Source organism: Drosophila eugracilis, unplaced genomic scaffold (genome assembly GCF_018153835.1).
Source record: "Drosophila eugracilis isolate 14026-0451.02 unplaced genomic scaffold, ASM1815383v1 contig_1963, whole genome shotgun sequence".
Lineage (NCBI taxonomy): Eukaryota > Metazoa > Arthropoda > Insecta > Diptera > Drosophilidae > Drosophila > Drosophila eugracilis.
Genome location: NW_024572825.1, coordinates 170,475 through 186,328, shown reverse-complemented (window position 1 = coordinate 186,328; position 15,854 = coordinate 170,475). Strand labels below are relative to the sequence as shown.

At 38.5% G+C, this 15,854-nt stretch overlaps 1 protein-coding gene across 1 annotated transcript in view; it reads right to left on the bottom strand.

Annotated features, from left to right (window-relative positions):
• Positions 1–12,064, bottom strand: part of LOC108102399 (wiskott-Aldrich syndrome protein homolog) — a 29,331-nt gene extending 17,267 nt beyond the window's left edge. The window contains exons 1-4 of the mRNA XM_017207342.2: positions 11,686–12,064; positions 1,617–2,159; positions 835–1,308; positions 645–766 (exon numbers count right to left, since the gene is read on the bottom strand). Coding sequence (XP_017062831.1) covers positions 645–766; positions 835–1,308; positions 1,617–2,102 — 1,082 coding nt within the window. The 5' untranslated portion in view covers positions 2,103–2,159; positions 11,686–12,064. The remainder of the gene's footprint in view (positions 1–644; positions 767–834; positions 1,309–1,616; positions 2,160–11,685) is intronic.
• Positions 12,065–15,854: the final 3,790 nt, after the last annotated feature.

Sequence of the window (15,854 nt, the reverse complement as noted above, 5' to 3'; positions counted from 1 at the left end):
ACCATGTGAGGCCTCATAACCTAACATTTCTTAATAAATAGCGGAATAAATTTGAAAAATCTTTGGTAAATCGATAGATATAAACCAGGGACCGCAAATAATTATTATGAGTTTAAAAAAATTGAAGCCCAAAACAGTCTCCAAAAAAATTGGAAAAAATTGTCATAAGTTAAATTTTCATGGCGAATTCAAAAACAAGATAAATTTTTTTTTTCAATTTTTATGAAAAAATTTGATCTTTAATAATTAAAATAAATTATAATTAATAATTAAAAATTAGTAATAATTATTAAATATCAATTTTTATATAAAAATTACGCAATAACTTTTATTTTCAATTTTTATTATATAAATTGAAAAATAAGAATTATTCGATAACTTTTATTTTAAAAATTGAAAATAAAGATTGAATCTATATATCTTTTGATCCGTAGAAGCCAGATCCAATATATATCTATATATATGATCTACTCATCAATATATACCATCTGAAAGGTATTGATTACTAATCAAGAATATATATACTTTATAGGGTCGAAAACGCTTCCGTTTACCTGTTACATACTTTTCAACGAATCTAATATACCCTTTTACTCTACGAGTAACGGGTATAAAAATAGGAAGGTAACAAAATCTGTACTCACTTGGTGCAAATTTGAAGCGCACATCTATAGACGGAGACAATGCTGACCACAAATTGAAGAAAAAGCGCAAAGATTAGCCCGTACGCAGCGGAAACCTCACTATTAGCATTGATCAGGTCATACTAGGGGAATTCAACTGTTAGTAAATGTTGTCTTAAACGGGTCTAACCCCGGAATAAAATATACATACCTGCACGCCCTTCTGTTCCGCCATCCTGTTCAGATCTCTGGACAATCCCACGCCCGAAATGGCCAGAGCTAAGGTGCTGCTGGCGATGCAAACCAAACTGAGAGCCAAGAAGGCCGTTTGGGTTTTGCGCATGCTCACTACTCCTAGAGAACCAGTGACGGCGCCTATTAGGCCCGGCCAGATTCCGCATCCCGCCATAGATAGTGCTGCCTCTCGAACGATAAGGAGGGATCCCAGAGCTACCAGGGAAATGGCCAGGAGTAATTGAAGAGTGCCCAGCACTATTTGCAGAGGAAATGCCGAACAGCATTCATTACTCGCCTTCCGCTTGCGTCGATCCTTTGAGGAAAGCGACGGGGAGGCACTGCCTTCGCCCTCACTACCTTCCTTGTACTTGATGTATTCTGGTGGACAACGCTGTTTACGGCTAATCCTTGAGTCCAAAGTGTTAGGCGCACTCTTGGTGGCATTTACCTGCAGATAATAGAAATACGATATGATATGAATAGCCTTTTAACTCGACCTTTAACGGGAAAGACAAAGTTTATATATGTATATGTATATATGATGAAATTTATGATTTCATTTGGTAGATTTATATATAAATATTGCAAAATAAATAATAGAGAGATGTAGTAATTCTGACTGATATTATACCCTGTGGAAGGGAATAATAGATTAATTTTATACAACAATTTTTTAGTTAAAAAGGCTTAACATTTAACGATAAAAGTTTGTAAACTGGTGTTCCTTTAAACTTTAAACTTTTACTTGTTACGTACCTGATTAGGATGCCGGGAAGCCATCGCCTCCTCCAGTTGTTGCTTAAATTCCTGGTGCGAAATTAACTTGGGCTTATTATCCTCATCAATTTTAGCCTTTGTCCTTTCCGTATCTAGGTTCATGGCCTCATTCAGTAGTTTTAGCGCCGGCGGCTTCTCGTCGTAAACTGGACTCGAATATATGTGACTCTGGGCATCCTGGCGGACCTGTTCCTGGTGCTCCTGTTGTTTTCGCTCCTCATCCCTGTGTAACATGCCAATTTGCGAGTTGGTCAGACTACCCGCTCCTGTCGTGTTTGTGGCATTCGTGCTCTGCTCGATTGTGGTCACCACCAGATGGAGTTCCTCACGATTCAAGCTGCGATCCACAATGGTGTCCATGCTGCCCGTGGTGGAATCATGCGAGTCAATGGTACGGGCAGGCGAAGCCGAGTGGCGGCCATTGATGTCTCCGGCCCCTGGCTGCTGAGTGCTGGTATCGATCATTACTGCTGATTGGCTGAGATGATTGGGTTACTGCGACGGTGACCTCACAAGCTGCAGCTAGAAGAGGAAGAAATTTATTTTATATTTTGAAAAACGTTCAATCTTAATTATATTAAAGGCGAATTTTTATTGTAAAGGAAATAACAGGTTTATTTTAAATCCCATGTATACATATTAGAATGTTAAAAGAATTATCGCAGACCCTATAACTTTAAATGTGCCGGCTCGCAAGACGATGTCGTAGGAGTTCGCAAAAAAAGGATTAGGAAACAAGAAGGATCGCCAAAGTCTACTGCTACTATTAGATCGCCGCTACTCCAAAAGTGATGTCGCGTCACTGGCGCCATCTGTTGCTAGAACCAAATCAAGCATGTTTATTAGCTGACGGTGATGTGACCGCCTTAAATCCTCATTTCCTTAAGTCATTGAGTTGAGACTAAGCAGGCAGATTCTTGAGGTCCATGCGCACCGCACAGCATCCTGTCACGCCCACGCTAACCCCCACAAAGCACGAAAAACTAAAATCGCTGAAATCTCAGAACTATTAGAGCTAGAAAGTTCGGATTAAGTATGTATAATCTTGATTTGCTAGCGCATCTTATGGTGGTACCATTATCCCGTCACGCCTACTCCTTCGCCCACCTCGAAAGACAGCTTTCTAATGTTATAGAAGAACTGCTATCTTGGTAAATATAAGTAATAAAAAGTTTATATTACGCATGTAGCCTCCAATGAAAATAGTTTTTTCCGATTTTTTCACGCCAACTCTAACGCCCACAAAACGCGAAAAATTAAAAATCCGAAAATCTCGGGAACTATAAGAACTATATTAGAGATACCATTGCAACTCGACACGAGTTTTCATCCGGCAATGCCCACTCTAACGCCCACAAACTGCGGAAAACTGTGGCGTCCATAATATACATTTATAGTGTAGGTCTTCGTTTGACCTTGCATAACATATTTTTGTCAATATCTATCCATTTACAAAAGATTTTTCAAATCGGAACATAATTTTTATTGATTTATTTATGAAGAAATTGATGTTAAAAGGCCTCACATGGGCAGTGACTCCACTATTAGTTACTTAACATGCTTACTCTGTCAATAGGTGGCGCTTTGTGAATTTCCATTAGCAAAATGAATATTTTAAAATTGTGTAAACAGTGTTTCTTCTTGTTTTTAAATTAAATTAAATTTTAGCGACTGCTGGACAGTTACCATCTCAGCAAAAAGGGTGTTTTTCTAAGAAATTCTTAGTCACTCGAAAACAAAAAGTTAGAAAACTGAAAACGAAATAAAATTGTGTATGGAAATTAAAATAAATCTCTGAAACTGTAAGAAGCGTATAATTGCCAATTTTGAGGCTTTTGCTTATACTTTTACTCTATTTCTCTATTATAAATCGGTTAATAAAAATAAAAACTAGCTTGTGCAAGATATTTATATTGCAAGTTCTGTCGAACTTTCTGTGTAAGCAAGTTGTATAATAAAAAGTAATCTGATTTTTATTAACGCAACTTTCAAATTTATTCTTTACAAGGTATAATAAGTCTCATTTAGCCTCTTCAGATTCTTGGTTTCCTGTATTTTTTAAAATATCAAATACACTCTCAAGTATCAGGCACCAGTTAGGTTCTATACAGCCTTTGGCTCTTCAATTTTGTTGTCAAGGGCTGTTTTTTTGGCCGTGGCTTAGCGATTCGGCACCGAACTACCCGAAGGCATAGCATGTACGTTGCTAGAGTCTTTTGTTTTGCCTCACATTTTGAAAGGCGCTCACTTATTGCGATTTATCTACCAATCAATTGTATTTGGTCATTCGTCGATCGCTTGATTTAACTTTTGAGCAGCAGTTCGGTCGCATAATTGCCTTAATTATCGCCTGTTCTCTGCCCGCCACTTATGATATCTACTCAGAATCCGACCCAGCAGCGACGTGTATCACCCGGCTGGCATTGCTGGTGTTCTGCCATAGAACACCTTGACATTTGCTAGCTGCTGACCGGTTGGCATTGTTTTTGGCTTCTGCGAACCGGTTCGCACTTTGTTGCCAGTAAAACAAAGGCCAAAATATAATCCAAAAACTTAAATGAGAGTCAAAATGAAATCAAAAGACTAAACTAAAACAATCCCTACAGTAAGCGCATTTCTTAAATTTAATCCACAGAAATACATTTCTTATTCCATGAACTATTCTAAATATATGTTTATACTCTTATGTATAAAATAAGTATACGTGTCAATATTTAAAATGTAAATTGTGAATTCAAATTATTGCATTTCGTATAAATAAATGGACTTTTTTAGGCACCTTTCTATATAAAGCTAACTAATTAAAACTACATTTGCAATTGGGCATAAAAAACGATAGGTGTAACTCTTAAAGAAAACAAATTATTTTTTCAGATCACGATCTGCCATGGGCCATGGGTCGCATTGTTTTGGCGGTTCCATGCGGCGAATGAGCGATATCGCTTGGAGATAAGCCAGTTAAATGGCATATTATATGGCAAATTTTTGGCGCAAGTGCAAAATTGTTTTTTTTTTCTTGGGAAGTGGAGCAATTACAGCTCAGAAATGGAAACAGCTTAAATTGCATACATTCCAAGGGCTATTGATGTTATTCCAGGGGCTACTTGAGGCTATTATACTTTAATTATATATTCAAGACCATTAAGCCCAAATGCTTGTTTGGTGGCTTATATAGAGAAATATATCTATAAATAAATAAAACTAATCTGTCAGCAGCAACATAATAATAAACACCTAGATTAGACTTAGCCAAAACATTAAGTGCAATTGCCTGGCTTCGAAACTAAAAAGTGGGTCATTAGAAGACAAAAGTAAATGCAAAGCATGCCGGAGAGGATTGGTTAGACTGAAAGATGTGGTATTTTGTTGTCTGCCGGTTCGCTGTTGACATTTCGCCACTTGCAGCCAACTACAATCTTTTTACCCCTTTTTCCCGCCGGTTTTCCCCACATTCCTACCGACCGACGACAAGGCTTTTCACTGGCCCAAGTCCGGCTGATCATTTGTGCCACTTTTCATTTTCACTGTTGTGGCCTTGGCAATTAGGCGAAATTGGCCAGGCACACAACTTCATTAGTGTATGGTTAACTATTCAATTAAACAAACAATCAAAGAATTTGCCTAGTTATATCCAAATAATAAATCTTAAATTTACTTGATCAGCATAAAACTATCTTTTGGTAGCTTTCAGCATTCATTTGCTATCAACTAAACAAATTGTTGTTTGATATGAAATCAATGTTGCCAGGCCAATTATAGAAACATTTTGATCAATAGCCCGATTAGAGCATAAAAATTGTATGTGGGTGTGCCTTAGAAAACAAAATGTCTACGCTATTTCGAATCAATATTGGCCTTTTCATGTTGCTGTAATATTTAGTGACAAGCTCAGTAGCCCAACAGCAGCTGCTGCTGCACTCGAAAAGCAACCGTTCGCTTGATCAGCAAAACCACAACTCACCTCGAGAAACTTATGCAAAATTCGGAGTTTGTCGACCAATCCACAAAGCAAAAAGACAAAAAATAATGAACAGCACAAGATGAACTCTGGACTTTCAGCGATCATCGTTGCTTATTCCCCGAATAATGTATATAACAGGTAAAGGTATAGATTCATGATTAAGTTTTGCCGATTACTGCCCATGATACTTTAGTAGATAAGCAGCGTAGAGATCGTTTTGCAAAAACCAATATCGAACACAGATAACATTTTGGTTTCGCGGCTTGAAATGGAATCAAACTATTTCATTTGGATTATCATGTTATCTAGTGAAAGCACTACTTTCCTTAAGAGAGCCTAAACCAACCCAATGTTTACCTATTTGCAAAAAGGCCAGATTATTTTGTTTTGACTGCAAACTCATTTCTCTTTGCCGCTTCTGACGAAGAAAGGGAAAGAGAAACAAAATTATGGAAAGACAGAGGAAAGAGCAAGAAAGGGGTGGGGAGAAGCTGAGGAGAAGCTGGCCCCGATGACCATGATGACAATGATGGCGTGAGGGAAGTGGAATGTCGACAGATTTTCCTGAAAGTAATATTGCACCGGTTTGACAGCAGAAAACTTCGCTGCCGAGCTTATCTCTTTTGAGTATATACAAACTCCAGTATACCTGTATTTACATGTAAATATGTTAACACTTTCACTGGCCGGCGTTCCATAAAATCCGAAATTTTGGTGGCCAATTGATTGACATACACCAATTTTCATCCAACAATTTTTTATTGGAGGAGCCAGCCTACATGGAGGATTTCCTTACATTATCGACGCTGCCTTTTCCAGCGGAACCGAATAGAAATATGTTTTCGAAACTGTTATTTGCACGCTAACTACTGAGGCAATCCACTATATTTGCTAATTATTCCCATCTTTTGGCCCAAACGAAGTTGGAATCTTGCAAATTGGATTTGCCTTACTATCATAACAACTGTGGCCAAATATGGAATGTTTTGCTACAAGCGTTGGCTTGAATTATGCAATGAGGCGATCAACATGAAGGGGTGCGCACTTGCAGTAGGTAGGCAGTAGGTTACTCTACAGACAATAAAAATTCAAATTTCATACTTCAAATATCATACTTCTTTGAAGAATATTATTATCAGATTCATGGACACATAAGTTTGTTCTTAGGAAAGGAAATTGCTTAACATTGAAGAAAAAAACATGAATAATAAATTATTCTAAAATCAAATACATTTACAAATAGACAAAAATCAATCTGCGAGAACCCCCCAGTCACACCGAAGCACACAGTCACCTGCAAATGTTTGTTGTGAAGTTTTCCATTGACTGACTGATTGATTGACTGCCTGACTGATGACTATAGACACAACCAAAGCACGAGATGCAGCTGCAGACGACGGAGTTTCCTGCCACCCACGCAATCGGGGCTGGCTATATGTACTCCACAGCACTGCGGCAAGTATTATATGATTAGATATGATGCATGTCTACGTCGCCGTTGTATGAGGTCATTAAAACACCACCTGCCGTGACAGACAAGCTAAAAAGGCAAATTAAAATATCAAGAGAGTACGTGCAACACTAACAAATAACTGTGAAATGTGACACTGCAGCGCAGCTTGCAACACTCGAGTTGCTCTGCGTTGCATCATCTTCATCATTGTTATTATCTCAGTCATCCAAAGACAACAATCAAACAGCCTCAAGAACAAACGTAAATACAATGCAAATGCCAAGAACAACATTGTCGAGATACTCGTACGTACATATGTCTGTTGCGGCAAGTTCGTTACCTAAGTCATTCGATTGCTGGGCAATTTATGAGAAACACGAGAACATGAGAACACGGCACCGCATGTTCTGTTTGTAAGATCATAAAATTTAAAGGGAGTTCAATACGGTGCCTTGATGCTGAAGCGGAATGGATGTGACAAGTTCTAGTATGCAGCCCGAACTGTGCGCTGAAGGTCTTTCCTCCTCATCAGTCGGTGGTATTTTCTTGGCTTGGCAAAAGCTGGAGTTAATTTTATGCAGGCATTAGAACAGACAAATGAATTGGAATGAGAATAATTATGATCACGTTGATAATAGGGGCAGGCCGACGGACAAGAGGGTGCTAGCACACACATGAGTTGCATTTGGAACAATAAAATATTTAAGGCACACGAACAAAAAGTCCCTGGCCAGATAACAATTTTGCATTGTTTCTGACATTTTTCTTTTCATCTCGGCTTCGGATGTTGTCCAACAATGGGTTAAGAGAAGCCTTCAAAACTGTGCTAGCTTGCAATGCTTCACTTTTTGTTTGTGTATATTTGTTTTTGTTTTTCTACGGAATTTATTACCTTACCGTTAATTTTGTCCAATGGCACCATTGCGTATACTCAATGTTTTTATTTTTATTTTTGGGTGTATTTCAAGGAGGGCCAACCAATGACAATCAATTGGGCTGCTTTGTTATTCGTATTGTTGATTTCGAATTTGATAAAAAAGTTGTAATAAATGGATCTTCCAATTACAGAGAATAATTAATCAAGCGATGATAGCTCCTCGCAATTAACAATTTTTCGAGATATCGTAATCATCTTCGGGTCCCCTCAGAAACTCAGTCCATATCAGTGCAACGACAGCTTTGATCCATAATAAAAATATTTCGGATTTTAATCCATTGATTGAAGAGCCCCAAAGCACAAATTAAATGTTGTGGGCAATTATTTTTGATTATCACAATGATGAAAGACCTCCGCATTATATAATATATGCAATTGATAAAAATATGACCTTGATTTCTCTATCAAACTCAATTTGTTATTGTTAAATAATCGGACTGCGGATTATCAGCTTTTTAAAGTTAAAAGGTCGAATGAAATGCTAACTGTGCTTAAACCCAATCTTACTTTAGCTGAAGTATTGGTTTTCAACTTGATAGCATCATTAACCTAAAATGCCTTATACCTGTGGCTCATTAGCGTAGTCAGGTGCAATGACAGTCAAGCCGAAAGACCCCATCGACTCTGTGTCTGTAGCAATGTACGGGGTATCATAATATACTGCCTACATATATGCATATATCATATGGTTAGCTTCGTTAGCGTCGTGACTGCCTAATCTGGTTTGCACAACCATCGTGGCACGCATTCGAATTCGCATTCATACTCTCATTGCCCGATCACCTGGGTATATAGATATTGCCTCCATATACCACAATCCCCCTCCCGGTATCTGATCTTGGAATAAATAAGGAGGCAAGGTCGTCGACGTTTGCCGTCGCTGGAATTAACATTTGAAATGGCTTCATACGAAAATAATTGCACAAGCAGCCAAAGAGATCAAGCGGAAAATGGCTGAATGTTGGAAATTTGACTTACGCACTTGCCACAAGCACTCGGACACTTAAACACTCAAAAACGAGTGCAACGCTCGAGGCAGATAGCAGCTGGCTAACTGGTATAGGTACTGGCCAACAGACTGGCCAATTTGTGGACCAGCTTATAAAATTCCAAAAAGTAGACACAAAACATCAAACATAACTATTTTCATGAACGAGATGAAGTGGCAACCACCCGTGCCATTAGATGGAACTGCCGATTTTGGGAGGTTGCCCCGAAAACTGTGTAAAATACTGTGGCATATCTTACGATAACTAATGAAAACGCACAAACTAAAAAAAACGACAATTCTTTCATCAACATGAAGAATATGAAGTGAGGCTCCTTGCAGAGTTTTCTGTCAGTGCAGGCCCAAGTTTCGCGAACTGCGTCTGGTTCCCCCTTTCACTTTCATTTAGCCAGTGGGCAACGGCGAGGTTTTTTGGCCGCTTTGCAGTTTTCTTGTTTTCGCTTCGCATTTATTATTATTTATAATATGCGCACGTCATGGAAAACTTTCGCTGCATGCCACATTTGGTGTCTGTTTTGTGGTGTGCACTGCATTTCCTGCAATTATCGCATAAGTACATGTGCTGAGGGCGGTAAATAGAGCGGGGGTGGGCGTATCTGTTTCAAGTAGATATGAAGCGGTATGAAGCGTCTTCTCAGGTCTTCATAGATGTTCTTACCTAGCTCATTTAAGCAAAGTGCAGTGTATTCGCGATTCAATCGAACATGGAAGGTGTGGAAACGGCATTCCCCCGAAATGGAGACTCGAAACCTTAATCGAAACTAAGAGTTGCTCAACCGCCCATTGAAGTTATGAAGAAATAACTTTTATTACAGCCAACTTGCTGTCACAAAGCATGTTTAGCATTCAGCCAATTCAGCGATACAACAAAATACATTAAAGAAGGGTAAATAATTTGAAAAACTTAAAATCCAAATTTGCATTGAAACTGTGCACTTATATAATCGAAGCTTTGAAACACAAATTTGATGGAATGTTTTTGAGACAACATTTTGAAAACAATAAAAGTACGATAAATATTTTACTGTGAAAATGGAAAATAATTATGAAAAATGTTCCTAAGTTCGATAGTAAAGAACAAATAAGCAGTCTCAACGAGCACAAATTTGTTAAGTTGCCTAACGACTTTGCCTTCCACGAAAACTCAAAAAAAGGCAAGCAACCCTGAAATTCCTAGAAAGTGAACCCAAGCCCAAATCTTTCTGCCTCCTGCCCAGCTTATCCTAAAACTGTTCCCTCGAAATCTCTTCTCTAAGTCATAAACTTTAAGGTAGAATATATTGTTTGCCAAAAACATGATGTCTATGTTTTAGCTTATCTACATATTTGGCTAAAGGATTGCTGTTTGTGTTCAAGTTAAGCTGCTCCAAAAAGTGTTTCACATTTGCAATAAGAATATGTTCCTTTGATTGCATAATTCGAGTGTACCTTTTAGGCAAGTAGGGTATGAAGTCATGTTACATGTATGTACGAGTATGTTCTATATACAGTTAATACAGTTTTTTCTTAAACACCAACATTATTATACCCGTTACTCGTAGAGTAAAAGGGTATACTAGATTCGTTGAAAAGTATGTAACAGATAGAAGGAAGCATTTGCAACCCTATAAAGTGTATATATTCTTGATCAGGATCAATAGCGAAGTCGATTGAGCCATGTCCGTCTGTCCGTCCGTCCGTATGAACGCTGAGATCTCAGGAACTATAGCAGATACAAAGTTGAGATTAAGCATGAAGATTTTTGAGGTCCCAGGACAGCGCAAGTTTATTACAGCATCCTGCTACGCCCACTCTAACGCCCACAAATCGCAAAAAACTAAAATTGCTGAAATCTCAGGAACTATTGCAGTTAGAAAGTTGAAATTCAGAAAGTATAATTTTTAGATGGCAGCGCATCCTATAGTGGTACTACTATCCGGCCACATCCACCCATACGCCCACAAGGCTCAAAAGACGGTTTTCGGATTTTCTAGAAAAACTGATATCTCGGTAACTATAAAACATAAAAATTTCGGATTAAGCGTGTTTTCCGATCAAGCCACGCCCACTCTAACGCCCACAATACCCAAAAAACCAAAAATGCAAAACTCTCGAAAACTATAAGATCTACACAATTTTGCTTAGAAACACGTATTGAGAAAATGCCTCTGCAACTTGCCACGAAGTTGCACCCGGCCACGCCCACTCTAACGCCCACAAACCGCGGAAAACTGTGGCTTGTATAATATTATTATGAATGCCTTCGTTTGACCTTGTGTAACTTATTTCTGTTAATATCTATCGATTTACCAAAGATTTTTCAAATCGGAACATTATTTCGCCATTTATAAAGAAATTAAGGTTATAAGGCCTCACATGGGCAGTGACGTCACTATAAGCTACTCAACATACTTCCTCTGACAACAGGTGGCGCCTTGTGAATTTCCACTAGCAAAATAATATTTTAAAATTTTGTAAAACAGTAATGGGTATCTTATAGTCGCGGCACTCGACTATAGCGTTTCCTCTTGTTTTTGTAACTTATTTCCGACAAAGTTTTTTACTATTTCAGAGTTAATCCTTCCCCAGCTTTACAGGTTGAGAAATGCATACAGGCTTGCACGTGCTCGATAATGTCATTTGTAATTCATGATTATTGTACCTACTCGCCGCTCTTACTTTTCTTCCATTTTCTCTGTGCAAACTTACGCTAATTGAAGCGACGTCTGTGGCCTTTGTTTGCGCTATTTTTATTATTGTCTATTTATAGGCTATTTTCTCCTGCTGCTCCACTGCGTTGTTGTTGTGGCTATTGTTATTGCTGTTTCATCTCAGGTTGAATGAAATCTGCCCGCTTATTTAGCTGTTGTCACCGGCAGCGTGCTGCGTGCAATTAATAATCATCAAATTCCATTTCACTTTAGCACTTAACAAAAAAAATACATTCAGTGATCGTTAAGCCATAAAATAATCGAAGCTGGCGAAAACGATCAATTGCTCCGCGTTCCACACACAGTACCGTTGTTTAAAGTGAGAAGAAAGGAGAAAGAGAACACGAGAGAGCATGCGCGAGCTTGTTGCTCGACGGTGCGTTCGGTGTTGACTGAATTCAAGTTGATTGCTTCGGGCGCGTTCAACCATCGCTTTTCATAGTCGACGTCGCTGCCCAAAAAGCTGGCAAAGCGGAGCTTTAGCTTTTTGGTTTGCCACCTTGTTGTTGTTATAACAGCGATGACCGGTGTTGCCCAACCCCCGAAACAAGTGGCCCGGTAAGTCGGTTAGTGAAAATGTCTTACAGCAATAAGTCTTTTTATAAGAAAGACCCCACTCAATTTTAACAAGTCCTTTTCAAATTCTGGACTTCAGATAAAAATACTGTGACTAAACAAGTACACTTCCTAAAATGTTCTCATTCCCCTGCATAACCAAAATACATATGTAAGCTTATAACCTTCTTGTGCAAGCTGCCGATTTAAAAATATTAAGAATTAATTTTTCATTGAAGTTTCCTGATAGCAATTCATGAAAATAGCTAGATTTCACTAGAAAACCCAATAAAAGCGGCATCACTGACATCGACGGCTTTACAACCTGTTCGAGTAAATCTGCCTTAGAGAAGTGCCGACAACCATCAACAAACGGTAATGAGCGTTCAGCAGGCTCAGCAGCAACAACGCGCTTTCGAATATTGAACTTTCTGCTAGCATCTTCAATCTGCCAGCCGATGTTCAATTTTAATCTTAATCGCCTCTTGAACTGCAGCTTCGCCCAACAAAAACTACCTGTATGTATGCTGACGTTACGGCGGTACTCACCGATAGACGAAAATAATTAAGAGCGAATTCTTGTGGGAAATTTAGGTGGAAAATCGAATAAGAATATTAGCAGTGAAATCTCGAGACCGTGGAGAAAAGGGTAAGGGGCGCAGTGGTCTACTGAGTATATGTAGTTGTAATCAATAGTTGGCAACGAAGTGAACGGAACATGGCTTAATGTATCCATATCCAAGCCCGATCAGTCCCTTTAATGTCTTGACAGAGTCACATTATTAAATTTTTCGTTTCCAATCGACGGATTACCGAGCTCCCAACCTGCAGGGCCTTGACTCATAAATCGAAAGCTGTATTCACTGGAATGAAGGATCTTCATTTGGAAGGAGGAAGAGTGCATATATCCATGTTCACGGTTCAAAACATCGAAATCTCGGAAACTATTAAGCAGGCATATTTTAAAGTTTTGGTCACACCACTCTAATGTTAAAAAAAATGTCGCGACTCGGGATATTAAAGAAGGCCAATTCATGTATTTATTTAAATTACACATATCACTTTTACTATTCATACCAGTTACTCGTAGAATAAAAGGATATATTAGATTCGTTGAAAAGTATGTAACAGGTAGAAGAAAGCGTTTCCGACACTATAAAGTATACAATATGTATATGGAATTCTTGATCAGTAGTCGATTAAGCCATGTCCGTCTCTCCGTCCGTCCATATGACCGCTGAGATCTCAGGAACTAAAAGAGATACAGAGTTGAGATTAAGCAGGCAGATTCTTGAGGTCCCTACGCAGTGCAAGTTTACTTCAGCATCCTGCCACGTCCACTCTAACGCCCACTCTAATGCCCACTTATCACTAAAATCGCAAAAATCTGAGGAAGTTGTATACTCCTGAGATGTCAGCGCATCTTATGGCGGTACCATTATCCTGCCATACCCTCTTACGCCCACTAAGCTTAAAAGTCGATTTTAGGAATGCCACTGCAACTTGTCACGAGTTTTCAGACGGCCACCCCCTCTCTAACGCCCACAAGCAGCGAAAAACTGTGGCGTCCATAATATTATAGTGTATGTCTTCGTTTGACCTTAATAACATATTTTGGTCAGTATCAATCGATTTACCAAATTTGTTTTAAATCGGAACATTATTTCGCTATTTATGAAGACATGTACGTTATAAGGCCTCACATGGGCAGTGACGTCACTATCAGTTACTCAACATGCTTCCTCTGACAACAGGTGGCGCCTTGTGAATTTACCCTAGCAAAATGAATATTTTAAAATTGTGTAAAACACTGTAGCGTTTCTTTTTGTTTTAATTTAATTCAAGAAAAGTTGAACAGTTCAGGTCTTGAAATAGGATTGTTGTTTTTTATACGATATTAACTAATATAGTCCTGAAAATCTGTTTTTGAGAAATAGAAATCTTTGGTTTCCAAAAGTTTACGCTTTTTATATGAGTGACAAAAAATAATGTTGATTTGCTGTTTTTATACCCGTTACTCGTAGAGTAAAAGGGTATACTAGATTCGTTGAAAAGTATGTAACAGATAGAAGGAAGCATTTGCAACCCTATAAAGTGTATATATTCTTGATCAGGATTAATAGCGAAGTCGATTGAGCCATGGCCGTCCGTCCGTCCGTCCGTATGAACGCTGAGATCTCAGGAACTATAGCAGATACAAAGTTGAGATTAAGCATGAAGATTCTTGAGGTCCCAGGACAGCGCAAGTTTATTACAGCATCCTACCACGCCCACTCTAACGCCCACAAACCGCGGAAAACTGTGGCGTCTATAATATTATTATGAATGCCTTCGTTTGACCTTGTATAACTTATTTCTGTTAATATCTATCGATTTACCAAAGATTTTTCAAATCTGAACATTTTTTCGCTATTTATAAAGAAATTAAGGTTATAAGGCCTCACATGGGCAGTGACGTCACTATCAGTTACTCAACATGCTTTCTCTGACAATAGGTGGCGCATTGTGAATTTCCACTAGCAAAATTATATTTTAAAATTTTGTAAAACAGTAACGAGTATCTTATAGTCGCGGCACTCGACTATAGCGTTTCCTCTTGTTCTGTTTATGATTCTGAGCACACGACCGAAAGTGGAGCTTGAAACTGGTTCTTCGCGGTTGTTTTTGGTGTTATGTGTACTTTATGTTAATTGAAATCACATGAAAAATAACTCAATGCTATTGCCTTGGGTTAACGTGAGTGGAGAATCTATTTCGGCTTTTCGTATGCCCTTCACAAGCCAATCGTGTTACGTAACTGGCTTCAGGTTTTAGCATTTCTGGAATGACAAAGATATACTAGTACTTATAGGAATATACTGTGGATAACGGAGGCATTGCAAATGCTTAACGGCGGCAGCAGCCCACAAGAAAGGTTCAGATCCATAAGCAAACGGCAACAAAAAAATAGTACGAAATTATAGGCTATACGAGTATACTATTATATAAACCGAACGAAGAAGCGGCTACCTTTTGAGTGTGCAATTAAAACGCTTTGATTACTTTTTGGTGCGCAAAGCACAAAAAACAACAGCTTAAAAGTGTTTACGACTAGAGTGTCTGAAATAGGGCGTTCAACTCGCATTATGTGAAAAACAACACAACATAGAAATGTTTTAGTTATAGGCAATGCGGATAACATACACTTAAAAGGTTTAAAAAGTTTAAGTTTAGGCGGCTAGGCTTCTGATGCTGTGCAAGAATTTGTATATTAGTTTCGTCGAACTACAGTTTATTATACTTTTATCACTTTTCTTTCCTTCACCCGTTTCAGAATTATAAGCGGCCTGTCAAAATAAAAGCGGTTTTATTTTCCCGTTTTTTCGATTTAGCGCCTAACAACGTTAACAGCCAGAGAAACAGCATCACCATCTTCGACAGCTGTAACCAAGCTTGACAAAGATAAAAGTAAAAGTACGCCAAAGATAATTACCAGACGGCAAAAGGCATAAAATGCAAAAAAAACGGACTCGACTCCACCGCCTCTGCAAAGGCTGGTGCGAAAGTTCAGTTGACGCGACTATGAGATACCCGTTACTCTGTTATCAAAATGGAAATAATTATGCTAACAGT